General features: G+C 40.1%; 1 protein-coding gene across 2 annotated transcripts in view; it reads left to right on the plus strand.

Annotated features, from left to right (window-relative positions):
* Window positions 1–14631, plus strand: part of GADL1 (glutamate decarboxylase like 1) — a 163073-nt gene that overhangs the window by 98251 nt on the left and 50191 nt on the right. For both annotated transcript variants that reach the window (XM_075271331.1, XM_075271332.1), the window contains one exon: window positions 9037–9236. In XM_075271331.1, the coding sequence (XP_075127432.1) occupies window positions 9037–9236 (200 nt within the window). The remainder of the gene's footprint in view (window positions 1–9036; window positions 9237–14631) is intronic.

Below are 14631 nucleotides of genomic sequence, written 5' to 3' on the forward strand. Positions count from 1 at the left end.
TGCAAAATGCATCCAATAAACAGAGCAGAGATTGAAGAGAATTCTTGTGCATTCTGCTGTGACAGAGATACCGACATCAATTTCTATCACAGCAGGCTGCAACCAAGTCTGGGACTTATTTCACATTAGTATCATCTGTAATGAGTATTCTGCAGTCAGATGTGTAACACAATAATAGAAAAGAATCTCTTTATCACTTGCCCAACTCTTCTAGAATCTTAATGGTTAATATGTGATGCCCTGTGTATTTATATGTCCAGTTATGCACAAATCAAGAAACAATTACTTGTACTGAGCTCTCAGAAAAGATCGAATTTCCAGAATTTTGCACACAAGCTATTGAGGATGTAATATAGATGTAGAGATGAGTAAACCTCTGAAGATTCATTTCACTCCAGGCTCCCGTGGTTTGGTCCAAAGATTCTTTAATCGCTAACCAGAAGTGCTTTTATGGTACTCTAGGGTTTGATTATAATCAGAGATGAGCGAACGGCGTTCAATCGAATTGGTATTCGATCGAATATCAGGCTGTTCGATATATTTGATTCCAATTAAATACCACGCGGCAAATGCAGTAAAAATTTGTATCCCCTCCCACCTTCCCTGGCGCGTTTTTTTGCACCAATAACTGTGCAGGGGAGGTGGGACAGGAACTACGACAACATAGGCATTGAAAACATTTTTAAAAAACCCATTGGCTGCCGCAAACATGTGACCTTGGATTTATAAGAATAGCGGCCGCCATCTTCGTTTCATTTTGCAGCTTGGAGACGTAGGGACAGTCGTGCTGCTGAGGGCTAGATAGGGATTAGCTTCAGCTAGGCAGGGAAAAACGGAAGAACAACAACAGCTCTTTTCAGAGCTATATACTGCAGGGAGAGGAGTCCATGTATGTTCAATCCAGCTTTGCATGGTGTGTCCCCCCAAATGCCAAAGTGGGATACACAGCACTTGTCAGGCTGTATATGCTGAACCCAGCTTTCCACGATGTCTACCCTCAAACGCCAAAGTGGGATACACAGCAATTCAGTCAGTCCATATAAGCTCAATCCTATTTTTAATGCTGTACCCCCCAACACCTAAGTGGGATACACAGCAAGTCAGTCTGGCTATATACGCTCAATCCAGTTTTTAATACTGTACCCCCTAAAAGCTAAGTGGGATACACAGCAATTTAGTCAGTCCGTATAAGCTCAATCCAGTTTTTAAGGGTCTACCTCCCCAAAATCTAAGTGGGATACACAGCAATTGTCAGGCTATATACGCTCAATCCGCGTTTTGAGCTCTCCGCGGCAAAACCGTTTTTTTAAAACCGGACACAGAGTACTGCATGTCCGACTCTGTGTCCGGTTTAAAAAAAAACTGTTTTGCCGCGGAGAGCATGAAACGTTCACCGGCGCTCACAGTCGGACACTTTTCAAACCCATTCAAATGAATGGGTATGAAAGAGTCCTGCAGGTTTCCGTCTCCTGCCTTGTTTTGTGCTGGGAACAGAAACCTGCAGAACGGAGTCCCGGGTGAAGATGTGAACGAGCCCTTAGACATGTGACGTCACCCAGGAGGCTGAAAGAGATGGCAGAAGATGTCCAGGAGAGGTGGAAGAAGGTGAGTATAACTAATTCCACTGTTTAATACAGTAGTTGCTCATGAGCGACAAACCTCCTAAAGTTTTGTGTTCAGATTGAGCCTAAAATTTTTGGAACATTTCAAGTTGAATCCATTTTGATGTAAGCTGGTTCACTCATATCCATATAGATAACACTACTGCCCCCTCTGATGCCATTATTGGTGACTGCCTATTCTTTTTCCACAGCACCTGGCGATAACTATACAGACTATATATTTATGTAGATTTCTGCCCCGATGAAAAAGTACCGTAAACATAGGTTGCTGATATCAGATCAAGGATAAATCCAGCCATACACATACCTATATACAAATACACTAGTGAGTAAAAATATCAGTGAAAGTATATCATATTGCATTAAAGAAAAGTGCATTACTACTTATAGGTAGGTGTTATTTAATATTTTATAGCACTCTTGTAGTATATTCTGACTCATATTTCTTCTACTTAAGCCCACACACGTAAGATATGTAATGTATTAATGTGTTCAATTGTTGCAGTGGTGCCTACAGTCATGTGGGAACTTCGTAAATTGTAAAGAAAACATTTCTTGCCTGAAAACAGCATTATTCTGTAACTTTTCATGAATAGTAGCAAACTGGATTATAGGACACCTGAATGTCCAGTCTGCTGGTAGCCTACAGAACAGGAGGTGCTAAGCAATAATATATAGTTTGTAGACAAGGACTGTAGAACTTGTCATTTGTTATTCTACAACTCTGTTTATATTGACTATAAGAGTCCCATGGGTGGTATCGCTCTTAAGAGTGGTAACATCCCCTGATGAGAATGCACACAGAGATAGCTGTCAGTCATTGTATAGGACAACCAACTAGGCTCCTAAAGGGCTTATCTAGGTTTTGAAAACATGCCTGCTTTCTTTTTCTCAGGAAGTGATGTCTGTTGTCAGGGGTGAACCAGCTTTTTTCGCTGCCCAAGGCGGACGACAGACAGCTGCCGCCCCTCCCCCGGGAGGAGGGGGCGGAGTGGAGGGGGTGGGGCGGAGCAAAGGGGGGTTGGGCGGAGCGAGGGGCGGGGCGGAGCAGAGTTAGCAAGCAGAGAGCAGGCATGGAGAGGACCTGCTCTCTGCCTGAGCATGAGGGGAGGCCACTGGAGCAGCGCTGCTCCAGCGGCCTCCCCAATCCACCGCTCGGTGATGCTAAGCCAGTCCAGGACAGCTTGTCCTGGACTGGCTTAGGTAAGAAAAAATGCTGCCCTCCCCAGGGCCCTGTCATAGCGCCACCTGAAGCGGTCGCTTCAGGTCGCCTCATGGGAGGTGCGGCGCTGCTGTTGGTCATATAGCTATGCTGCATTGTGGTCCCATTCATTTGAATAGAATTGAGCTGTAGCACTGCCATGTGATCAATGGACGTAATGTCACTTTCTGAGAAGGAGAAAGCAGACATGTTTTTTAATCATTTGTAACTTCTTTAAGTACAAAATTACCATTCTACAGAACACTCTATTGTACTACTCCATCTCTACAATTTACTGCAGACCACACTGAATTGTCAAGTTGATAGGCTGTCTTAAAAGAAAATTGTAGCTACAAGATAAGACTCTAGTTCGAAAGGTGCCCATACACATTTAGGTGGTCATACCCATGAGATGAAAGATGGCCAAATGATTTTCTGACCATAGAAAGTTTCTGCATTTTTGGTTGTATCCATGGCAACCGATCAAGATAACAGACTGTGACCACTAAGAAAGTTAGAGAAAATCTTTAAAACTCTGCAGAATTTTTAATTATTTACATTTGCAAAAATGTTTAACTTTTAATCATCTACAAATTAAAAAATTATTATCTAGATGGGAATACCCCTTTAAGGGCCATTTGTGTACCTATGCAGGTAATAAGATGTGGAGAGGTGGGCGTTCATGCTATTTTGAGCTTAGTTTTTAGCTTGGTTGGCTCCATAACACCTTAGTCTTCCATGGTGAGGACCATATACAGTACATGTTCAGCCACTTCTCCTACACAAGGCCTGAGGCTTCCACCAACCAGCCCTAGTCCCTAAAATGTAAAGTATCTGTTTAAAGCAATAAAATTAGCTTGTAAGCCCTATTAAGGACAAGTGCTAATGTGTGATAACCATCTAAAAGCAGTGTTATTGATATTACATCAGCAACTACAGTACAAATAATAGTATATAGACCATTCCGAAAAATAATAATTTCTATGATATAGATGTTTTGGTGTCACAATCTGCAGTAATTCAGAATATGTTGTTGTAAAATAATAGCATTGCGAGACTATAGCTGGATCTCCTGATCTGTTTTTGTGCTGCTGCCTTAGGCCCATGTTTATTTTACAAACAATTCTACACTTCACCAATTTTGTTGTAGTTTTAATGAATAGAACTATTGCCACCTAATTTTTTGGCTTAAGGAACCATGACGCCTACTCCATTGTAAGATAAACTGATCGATTTACCTGTCTTTTAAAGAACTGCAATTCGGCAGTCAAAAAGTAATTTTCTACCTGGATCAACCTGTGACTATCTCAGTGGGAATAAAAAAAGTCTTCACTTGTATGAATTCATTATCTTTAGCGAGTCTGTTCTTCCGTATAATCAGTACAGGCTTTCTCATTTTCAGGCTCTTAGTCAAAGTGCCACTCAGCCTTTTCAAGTCTGTCTTTTTCTATACATATCTCGTTTTATCGGTAGGCCGAGCTTCTGCAAAAAGACTTGTAATTGCTATTTAAAGAGCCATGTGTACAAAAAAAGTTTTATATTGAAGTTTTACTGCAGAAATATAAAAGGCTTTGATATCTTAGATATAGCTACAGGTTTCTGACATATGTGTGGTCCAGTGCGGATCTGGAGTAGTCCTCAGCCCAGGTCTAGATCCTTGGGCTGAGGCCTACATTGTGTGCAGTTCCATGAGATGAAAGGAGGTGTATGGTCCTGTCCTGTGACCCTGAGTCCAGTGAGACTATATTGCACCTGTTTTGTTTGTGTGGCTGGTAGTAAGCCACACATATAGTTAGGTTATCAGTTCTATTTAGTTAGTCACTCGGACGAGCAGGATTTTATTTTGTTTTTGCCTGAAGTTGAGGCTGTATTTTGTTTTGCTTATTTTGTGCCTGAAGGCAAGGTTTATTTATTTTCTTGTTTTTGTTTTTTTTTGCTGCATATTTTGTGTCCCCATCTTGACTGTTTGGGTCCGCAGCACTGCTTATACCGAGCTAACTTCTCCACGATACCAAGACAAAGACATAAGCTGGTGCCCTTGATCTCAAAAAGTAAAATTTGTAACAAGGCACCCACCTGCAACAAAGACTTCGTATGTGGCAATGTGACATCATCAAGCACCAGTTCTGTGGCTTCCTATCTAGATTAGATTTGTGTCTAGATGATTACTCACCCATGCATTACTATATATTAAAGGAGTTGTCCAGTTTGATCAAATAAATAGAAAGGTATACTATTTTTGCAATATACTTTCTGGATCAATTCCTCATTACAGTCAAAGTAATATGTTGTTTCCTGTCCATAGACTGTCCATCGCATGACAATGGACTGATTTTTAAATCTGATAACAGTGAAATAGATAGATAGATAGATAGATAGATCTTCCTAGTTTGACCTTTGAATTTTACGTGAATATACCAATATTGCCATCTTAGGAATTGCCAAGAAAATTAAAGATTGTCTCACTTCCTCAATATCATCATTCTTCTAATACTTGAAGGAGACTGAATTGTTCTTTGTTTTTGTTTTTTTGTTCTTTTTTTCCCCACAGCCAGTATTTAATGCACTGTTGAAATACTGTCAACTTTTATAGCAGAAACGTACAGAGCAGCCAACTTATATCATAAAGCAAAGGCATAGAAAACAGATGGCATTTCTTTGGGGACTATAGCAATCATTACAGAGATTGGTTTGGTTTGCATTATATCGAGTGAAAGAATTTCCTATCACAGCCCAATATGATTTGCAACATTTCTCATTATTCATCAAACTAGGAGTAATGCAAGAAATTTAGCATGCTCTATCATTTCTGTTAGCAGGCGCTAGGTTATAGGATCATTAAAGCCAGCAACAGCAGCTGGTCTAAAAGTATGATAAAGAGGAACAATGGCTAAATGTATTTAGATCTATCACACCTACACAAGAGTTGGCTGGGTGATTAGAAGCACTGGCAGCAGCAATTCTGTTAGGAAATGAGTTGTCTGCCTATAGCTCTGTCCCTTAGCTTTCTGCATGTCCAGAATTACACTGTAGGAATATACTGTAAAAACTAACAGATACTTAAAGGGAAATACTGCTTATTCCTATATAGACATTATTGGGCAGACTTACAAACTGTCTAATGCTCTGTTCACTCCTGCGTTCGGGTTTCCATTTGTGGGGGACCGCTTGGGAACCCTATGAACAGAAAATTAATTTGTTTAAAAAAGGGGTTAGCTTCGGAAAACCGCAGACCCCATAGACTATAATGGGTCTGCTAGATTTCTTCCCGAAAAATGCAAAAAAAAAAAATGCTTACAGGACTTTTCTCTCCACAATTAAAAAAAAAAAAAAAGATGGCGAACGAGCAGAGACAGGGCGCAGGTATGAAACAAATCTAAAAGAGAAACTATTTGTTTCCCAATCACAGCTCAGTAGGGTTGAGATGATCTTGAGATTTCAGGATCGATTTTAAAATCCAATTTCTGATAATTTTCCAGCCAAACCTGATCGCAATCGTGAAATTTGCTCGATCGCCGATCGGAATCCGGTCGTTTCCGATCCTGATCCTCAACCCTAATCAATGCTTTTTCTATGGGAAAAGTCACTTTTAGGGTTGAGTCAATCTTGAGATTTCAAAATCCGTTTTCCAATAATTTTTCAGACGATCTCGATCGTGAAATTTTCTCGATCTCCGATCGGAATCCAATCTTTTCCAATCTCGATCGCTCAACCCTTACAACTCAGTTTTCATTTCCAAGAGCACTATAAGAAATGAAAGTTGAGCCGTATTTGGTTGCTAAAAGGCAAAGAAATGTTTTTCTTCTGGATGCTTTAATAAATATTCCCCATTGCCCTAAGTGAATTACGGTTTCTATGGTATGGAATAAATACATTAGGTTAAAGTATTTTCTGATGTCTGGAATATTTTTACTGTCACTTCATTTATCATAAGTTGCACAAAATTTTGTGCAACATCTACAGTAGAGAGGTAAAGTATCAACTAGATTAAAATAGGTTGTAGGATAAGTAAAACATCTACTTTCTCCTAGAAAATCAGCTTAGCACTAAAACAAATAAATAGAACTGAGACACAATTCCAGAAACAACCTATGGACATGTCTGGTACTGTCTGTGCTCTTATCATAGAACAATCCCTTCAGTAGAAATGTCTGTTCTGTATTTTATAATCTATATAATGCTATTTTATGGTGTGCCAAATAACTTAGCTAACTTTATAAGTTAATGTACAATGATATTTTAGGAAAGTTTTAGTTCTCTGGAACAAGGTTTAGTATACAGCTTGGAACAATGGCAGTTACATGCAGTGGCATAACTAGGAATGGTGGGGGCCCATGGTCAAATTTTGACATAGGGCCCCCCCGAAGACCACGACCGACTAACCACCTACCCCCCTCAGCATTCCTGCACATAGTATTATGCCCCATAATGGCCCCTGCACACAGTATTAGGCCCCATAGTCACTATGGGGAATAATAATGTGTACAAGAGCCACTATGGAGCATCATATTGTGTGCAGGGGCCACTATGGGGAATAATACTGTGTGCAGGGGCCACTATGGGAAATACTACTGTGTGCAGGGGCCACTATGGGGCATGATACTGTGTGATGAGGCCACTATGGGAAATAATACTGTGTGCAGGGGCCACTATAGGGCATAATACTGTGTGCAACGGCCCCTATGGGGAATACTGTGTGCAGGGGCCACTATGGGGCATAATACTGTGTGCAGGGGCCAATATGGGGTATACTACTGAAAAGACCCACCGAGTATAATGATAATGTTTGGTGGGTTCATGGACCCGCAGCCCTACTTACCGATCCCAGCTCCTGCTCAGCAGGAACCATGATCGGTAAGTAAATAGGACCCATTACCTGCTGGAGTTACTCCAACAGGTTACAGACTGTTAAAAAACCCAAAACAGTAGTTACACCCCTGATTACGTGGACACCGTCATTATATTGTTTAAATAACAATGAATTTCTTATGTGATAATGTCATCAGTTAGCAACATAGAGCATCACATCATGAATTCTTATATAGGTTGAATATTGAGAGAACGTGACGTTATTTGTTTGTAATACTTTTCTCAGAATGCAGCTTTACAAGTCCAAGCATCACAATCTGTCTGTGGCTAGAATATAGTGAATAGTATGTAGGGTTCGAGGAAACACCTACCAAGTAAGCAGGGTAGGCAACATCTACGGGGCAACTTTTCATCTCCAGACAATAATTCTTCCAGATATCCTAAATAGTTTGAAGGGGGTTTCATCAAAGAAAATAACTTTACCCCAGTCCTCTGCCGTCCAATCTGAATGTCAGTGTTTCTCTATGAGAGAAGTGGCTTCTGGAAGAATGATTGTGCGGAGAAGAAAAGATGAGTGCTGTTAGCATAAGTCACAAAACTTTGGCCACACTTGTACAGGTAATTCTAAGAAGCTTTGTGATGTGTCCTATCAGAGTTATATGTCTTATTTTGTCCTCTTATAAGTCTGCTGTATCATCTCAAGGATATGGACTGCAGATCAAAGATTACAGATGTCAGATTACTGATGTCCATAGAAGTATCTGCAGGGGGGACAGAGCACAGGCAGAGAGATTAAAGCATAGAGAGATTTAGTCTGATGCTGAGCGATGTATCATAATGGCCAGAAGTACGGTCACTCCTTGAGTATACTCACGTGGAAGATTATCCCGAAACGTCAAAAGAAACAACTGTTACATTTTTAAGAGGTTATTTAGGATTAGAAAACATGGCTGTTTGCATTGTAACAGGGCTCCAATTCTTATTCTCAGGCTGTTGGTCACATGGCCAAGCTGCAGCTCAGTCCCATTCAAATTAATAGGACTGAGCTGTAGTATGGTCATGTGATCAATAGACTTGATAGCACTCCCTGATAAGAAGACATTTTTAAAGACAGCAGCCATGTTTTCAAACCTTTTGAAGACTCAGTATATCATATCTCGTGTGTTATTCAAGTCTGTATAATTCTGATCACCTGAACACATTGTGAAAGCCTATGTTCAGAAAGTATTACTTTAATTCATCCTGAAGTTATTTAATAAACAGTGCAATACTGGTTATATCACAATGCAATTGTTCATCAATTTTCTGTGAAATACAAGAAGACGGAATTTTCCTACATTCAAAAGTTACAATAGATACAATTCACTGTTAGAATTTCATTGTCTGTTTCATCATCTTTTCCAGGACTTGCTTAAAAGATGTCATTCAGCGGAAGCCTCCTATCTCTTCCAGCAGGATAAATTCTATGATGTTCGATATGACACTGGGGACAAGTCTATTCAGTGCAGTAGGCGAGCAGATGCATTCAAATTCTGGATGATGTGGAAGGCTTTAGGGACCATAGGACTCGAGGAGAGGGTGAACCGTGCTCTAGCATTATCCAAGTAAGAGAACAAAATGTAGCTTTGAAGTTTTTTATTTCATACTAATTCGTTAATTCAATTGTTCATTCAAAGAGACATTTCATGCTCAAGAATATTTCTTTATCGTGGCAGGAACTATTTGTTTTTATTTTTATTTTTTTATGTAGACCTCAAAAATCCTATAAATAGCCTTACATGATAAAATGCTGGTTGCCTTAAATCATCAATAAAAGACACTTTATTACTGAGTTTAACACAGATTGGGCAGCTTAATGTATAACTCTATCAAAGAGTAGCATAATATAGCTACACATCTGTACTATACATATACACATACATATGAACATGTCATAAAAATGGAAACGTTGAATGGAGCTCTAACCTAATGAATACACTGAACACATAAACTACATGTCTTTTTTGCATGCATAAGCAGACAATTCAATTTTCTTATGGGTCATTCTGGCTGCTGGGAGGTAGAGCAGTACTTGAAAGGGGTTTTTCCGTCTTTGTGCATTACTTTGTGGTAATGTCCATTGTGAACATCCACTGGAAACCAGAAAAAAAACAATTGTCCCTCAAGAACTTGACAAGAACATCTAGATCACATGGGTAGGGTCTCAATGTGAAAGTGGCTTATGACATGTCTGAACCACTATATAATGCATATAGTTACATAGTAGATGAGGTTGGATGAAGACATCAGTCCATCAAGTCCAACCTATAACCCTACAATCCCCTACAGTGTTGATCCAGAGGAAGGCTTATGCCAATTGTCCCATTTCATGGAAAAAATATATTTTCCCTGCTCCAGTCTGACAGTCAGTATAAAACCCTGGAACAATGTGTCTTTAAAATCTAGAATCCATAACCTGTAAGGGCTCGTTCACATCTGCACCCAGGGTCTCCATTATGTAGGTTTCCGTTTCCTGCCCAATTTCGGACAGGAAACGGAAACCTGCAGGCATTTTTCAAACCCATTGAATGGGTTTGAAAAGTGTCTGGCCGTGAGCGCTGGAGAGCATTTTGTGCTCTCTGCGGCAAAACAGTTTTTTTTAACTGGACACAAAGTTGGACTTGCAGGACTTTGTGTCTGGTTAAAAAAAAAAAAACTTTTTTGCCGCGGAGAGCACAAAATGTAAACCTAAGAATGGAGATCGAGGCGCAGGTGTGAACCCAGCGTAATATTGTTCTGTTCAAGAAAGGCCTCCTGGCCCTCTTTGAACTTGCTCACTGAACCCACTATAACCACTTCCTGGTGCAGAGCGTTCCATAGCCTCGCTGTTCTTACTGTTAAGAATCTCCTTCTATGTTGCTGGTAAAACTTTCTCTCCTCCAGACATATCTACAACAGTACACTTAGAAATTAATCTTAAAGATACACATATCATATTGATACATTTGTCTGAACTGTATGACACCTTTGTAATATTTCTTGTATATTGTGATAAAATAATCAGCATGTTATTCAAAATAATCCCAATGAGATTTCTGCTCTTCGGCAAGCATAAACAATTTCCTTCTGGTTAATTTGATCTTTTCAAGTAAGATCCATTTAGCAAAAATATCTCAAAGCATATGTTTTTCCTTCTGTTACTAGCTGCAGTGACAGAGGGAAATTATTACAAGTTAGCAATTAAAAGAGTATTCCCATGTCCCTTGCTCACCAGTCTTCACTGCTGCAAAGACTTCTTTTTGGTTTTCAACGTCAATTGATGGGCAGGGTTTCATATGCAAAGCCATACTGTCCAACTACCTCCAGTTTATCCCCGCCCCCAAATCACTGTGTAGCTCTGCCCACCACATAGCGTGATCCTATGGGACGACTGAAGGGCCTGTGATGTCATCAAAGGTCCTATAACACTTGAATTTAGCTTGTTCTATATAGAGTTGGCTAAATCCTAGTGGGCTAAGGGACCAGGTCCTTCTGCCCACTAGCTTTAAGCCTGCTCTATATAAGAAAGCTAAATTCTAGTGAGCAGAGGGACCAGGTCCCACTAGTATTTAGACTGTTTTATATAAGAAAGCAGCACTCATTTCCCCCCTCCTTTATCTGAGAGCAGGAAGTTAGGTCACATGTGTGGTGTAGACACAGGAACAGCTACAGACACAGGCTCACTCCCGTGCACTTAGCCCCTCTTCCCTCCCCCTCTGAGAGCAGGCAGCTAAGTCACTTGACATTTGAGCAGATATTCCCAAGGGCCACAGAAATTCAGTGTCAACAATGAAGTGAATAAATTAAGATAGTGGACAAACAAAGCAGTTTTGCTGAAGCAGTGTATTTAGGAAAAGTCTTAAATCCACATTAACAAGCAGTATAGATAGGATCCTTGTGATGGGACAACCCCTTTAATGAAGCTCTATGAGATTAGAAAAAAACTGTTTATTCACAGAGATGTCACCAGCCTTTCTCATGCACAATGTATGTGTATTGTAGCTTAGTCTATTAAGGACAATGGGGCTCAAATGCAACAGTAAAAACAGTCAAAGGGCAAGAGTATATGTGGAATTAATAGAACATTTTTTCTAATCCCATACACTGATTTAAGGTCACCTTCTACGGCCACCTTCACAGATATTTCATTACACATTTAATTATTCCACTGTATCTAAAATTATGGTAGGTTTACACCTGTGTTCGGATTTCTGATTGGGGGGGGGGGGGTGTCACGCTTCCGCATTGGGTGATCTCTAAAATTGGGTCAAGGTCCCGGGATTTGTTTTGCCAAATATTCATGGGTTTGCTCAGCAGTTTAATTTCAGAGCAAACTTGTTATTATACTTTGGTATCTCTTTGGCTTTCATAGTATAATGAGCAGAGACCCAGGATAGGTGAATTATCATAGACACAATTGTCGTGACTTCAGTGCCCCAAGGCCCAAAGTCATGAGATACCACCAGACACTATGGAGGAGCTCAGGAGAAGTAAGATTGCTATGTTTATTACCTCACTAGGCCTCAATTTACTAAACTCTATGGTCTGAAGACACCCCATAGTATAATAGTGGTTCATGGGTGGCAATCCCCAAAAATCTTAGGTTCTTCTCAATCTGAATTTTTTGGAAATTCATAATACATTCATCAATTTTAGCCAAATATAATGCTCTGGGGTCATTTAGGAGCACTGTTCACTGAATGTCTGGTTCAATCTTATGTTCATTTACAGCATGAAACTTTCAGACAGTATAATGGCTTATAAAGCTAAACCATTTTTAGATAAATGGAGATTTTTTTGTGTCTTATTTTCTGCCATGATTTCCAACACCTAAGTGTTCTTGACATTGCACTCATTTATCCGGTGCTGCTGACTTTTGCATCAATCCATTAACTTATTAGTAAAGTGTAATAAATAATGCCACCCCAGCATTGCTCCTTTATACTCTAATTGAAAACAAGATCCCATGATAAGGCTTTTAGAGAACACTTTGACGTACTACATCTTGTCCGGTTGTCTTCTGCCTCCACAACCTTTTAACATATTGCTGTCATTACTTTAGCTGGTTTCAGGAGTATATTGAAGCGTTAATGAGATTATTGCATCAGTCAAGGCTTTTCTAGCAGCCATCTTATCTGATGCCATTACACAAAATGCTCTGATTTGCTTTTGTGGGCCATTGTCATGATGGGATGTGATAAGATTTTACTGTATCTGTCAACTGTTTTATTTTTCGATTTCTTTTATCCACGTTTTCAGCTGTTTTGGCCAGCTGAACTGTTCACGTCTCGCTGATATATTACATTGGGGATTACTTGAAGGATACAGAACTAATGTGCCTCAGAGTCTGAAAATAGATTTGGCTTTCTGAGCTAGTCTTCTGACCTTATATCTTAAGGACAGTTCTTTTCCACTGCGCAAGGCCAACTCCGAGGTGTTAAAGTTGTCATAGGTGTCATTTTTTCACTGACTCATTCATTCATGTCTTCCCAGCATAGGTACAGTTACATCAATTATGTGTTATTAGTCTGAGCTTTATTTTTAAGATCCATTGGGGAGATATATCTCATGTCTGTCACGCTTAAGAAGAATGAGTTCATTTTTCTCAATTTAAAAATCCTTGGATTTCACCGACTTTTCTGCAGCTTAGTAATGAGTGGTTGTTAAACAATTTTGTCAAGGGCAGGAAAACAACATTTTTATGGTGCTGGGGAAGAATACTGAACATATGTGACACTAATAGTACTTTGATGATCTAAATGTAAAACGTGATATAATGATAATCCTTAAATTTACTTTGAGTACAGTAATATATACTAAATGGCCTCTAAATTAGAGACACCCCGCTAGTGACATGTTGGACCTTCCGTCTCTTCAGAACTGCAGCCTTGCATTATGGTATACGCAGGGTGTGCTGAGAAAACACTCCGCCAAACACCATTACTCCAACTCCACCAGCTTAACTATTGTTACCAGACAGGTAGGGTGCATTGATTCATGTTGTTTGCACACAATTCAGATCTTTGGATAGCCATGGTGAAGCGCATATAATATGGCATTCTACAACTTTTAGTTTGTACAAAGTCGTAAGGTGGTGCCCATAATCTGAGGGATTCCATTAAACTATTATGGAATTGCACCATTCCTTTATAAGCAATGTTTCAGGAGAAAATAAGGTCATAGTACAGCATTGCATGGAGCACAACTTGGTGGTAAAAGGTTGAGGTTCTTTAGGGCTGTGCTCACATGGAGGAATTTTCCGAAGATTTGGGGGTAGATTTCGCCTCTGAATCCGGAGCAGATTCCTCCCGGAATCCACTTCCCATTGTTTTCAATGGGTGGCAGAGATTGCAGCAGGATTCAGAAAAAAGAAGTGCCCTGCTCAATCTTGCCGCGGATTCCGTGGCTGATTCAGCCAGGGTGATCGCAGCTCGAGGTTCCCTACTGATTAGACTCATTCTTCCGGACCGAATCAGAAGCGAAATGCCTAACAGAATGCTGATTCACTACATTGGCATCCTGTCACAGCTAGAACGCGGCGAAAATGACGGTGGCAGAAAATGAAAAGGAATTCCTCTTCATATTCCTCCGTGTGAACATACCCTGGGATGAAATTCTTTAGAATCTACATGCACATTGTTCAGCTCTGTACTAAAAGAGTCTGTCACCAGAACAGTCCCTATTGAACTATAAGCAGAGTGAGATAACAAGGGTTCACTTGAATATAACACCTTTTTCTGCTTTCCAAATTGTGCCTCCGTTGCTGAGATAATAGGCTTTTCCCCCTGATGTGTCCTGATATGCAAATGAGGAGTTTGGTGCAATAAGGCATCACTGTTACAATCATACCACCAAAGAGCTATGCTTTCCAGTGTTCAGTCCCTCCCTTCCTGCAGTGACTGACATGTAGATTACCTGGACCTGGAGTCATAGCATGTAGGAAGCTCTTTGGTGGCATGAGACTAACAACATCTGCAAGGA

Source organism: Leptodactylus fuscus, chromosome 4, assembly GCF_031893055.1.
Source record: "Leptodactylus fuscus isolate aLepFus1 chromosome 4, aLepFus1.hap2, whole genome shotgun sequence".
Lineage (NCBI taxonomy): Eukaryota > Metazoa > Chordata > Amphibia > Anura > Leptodactylidae > Leptodactylus > Leptodactylus fuscus.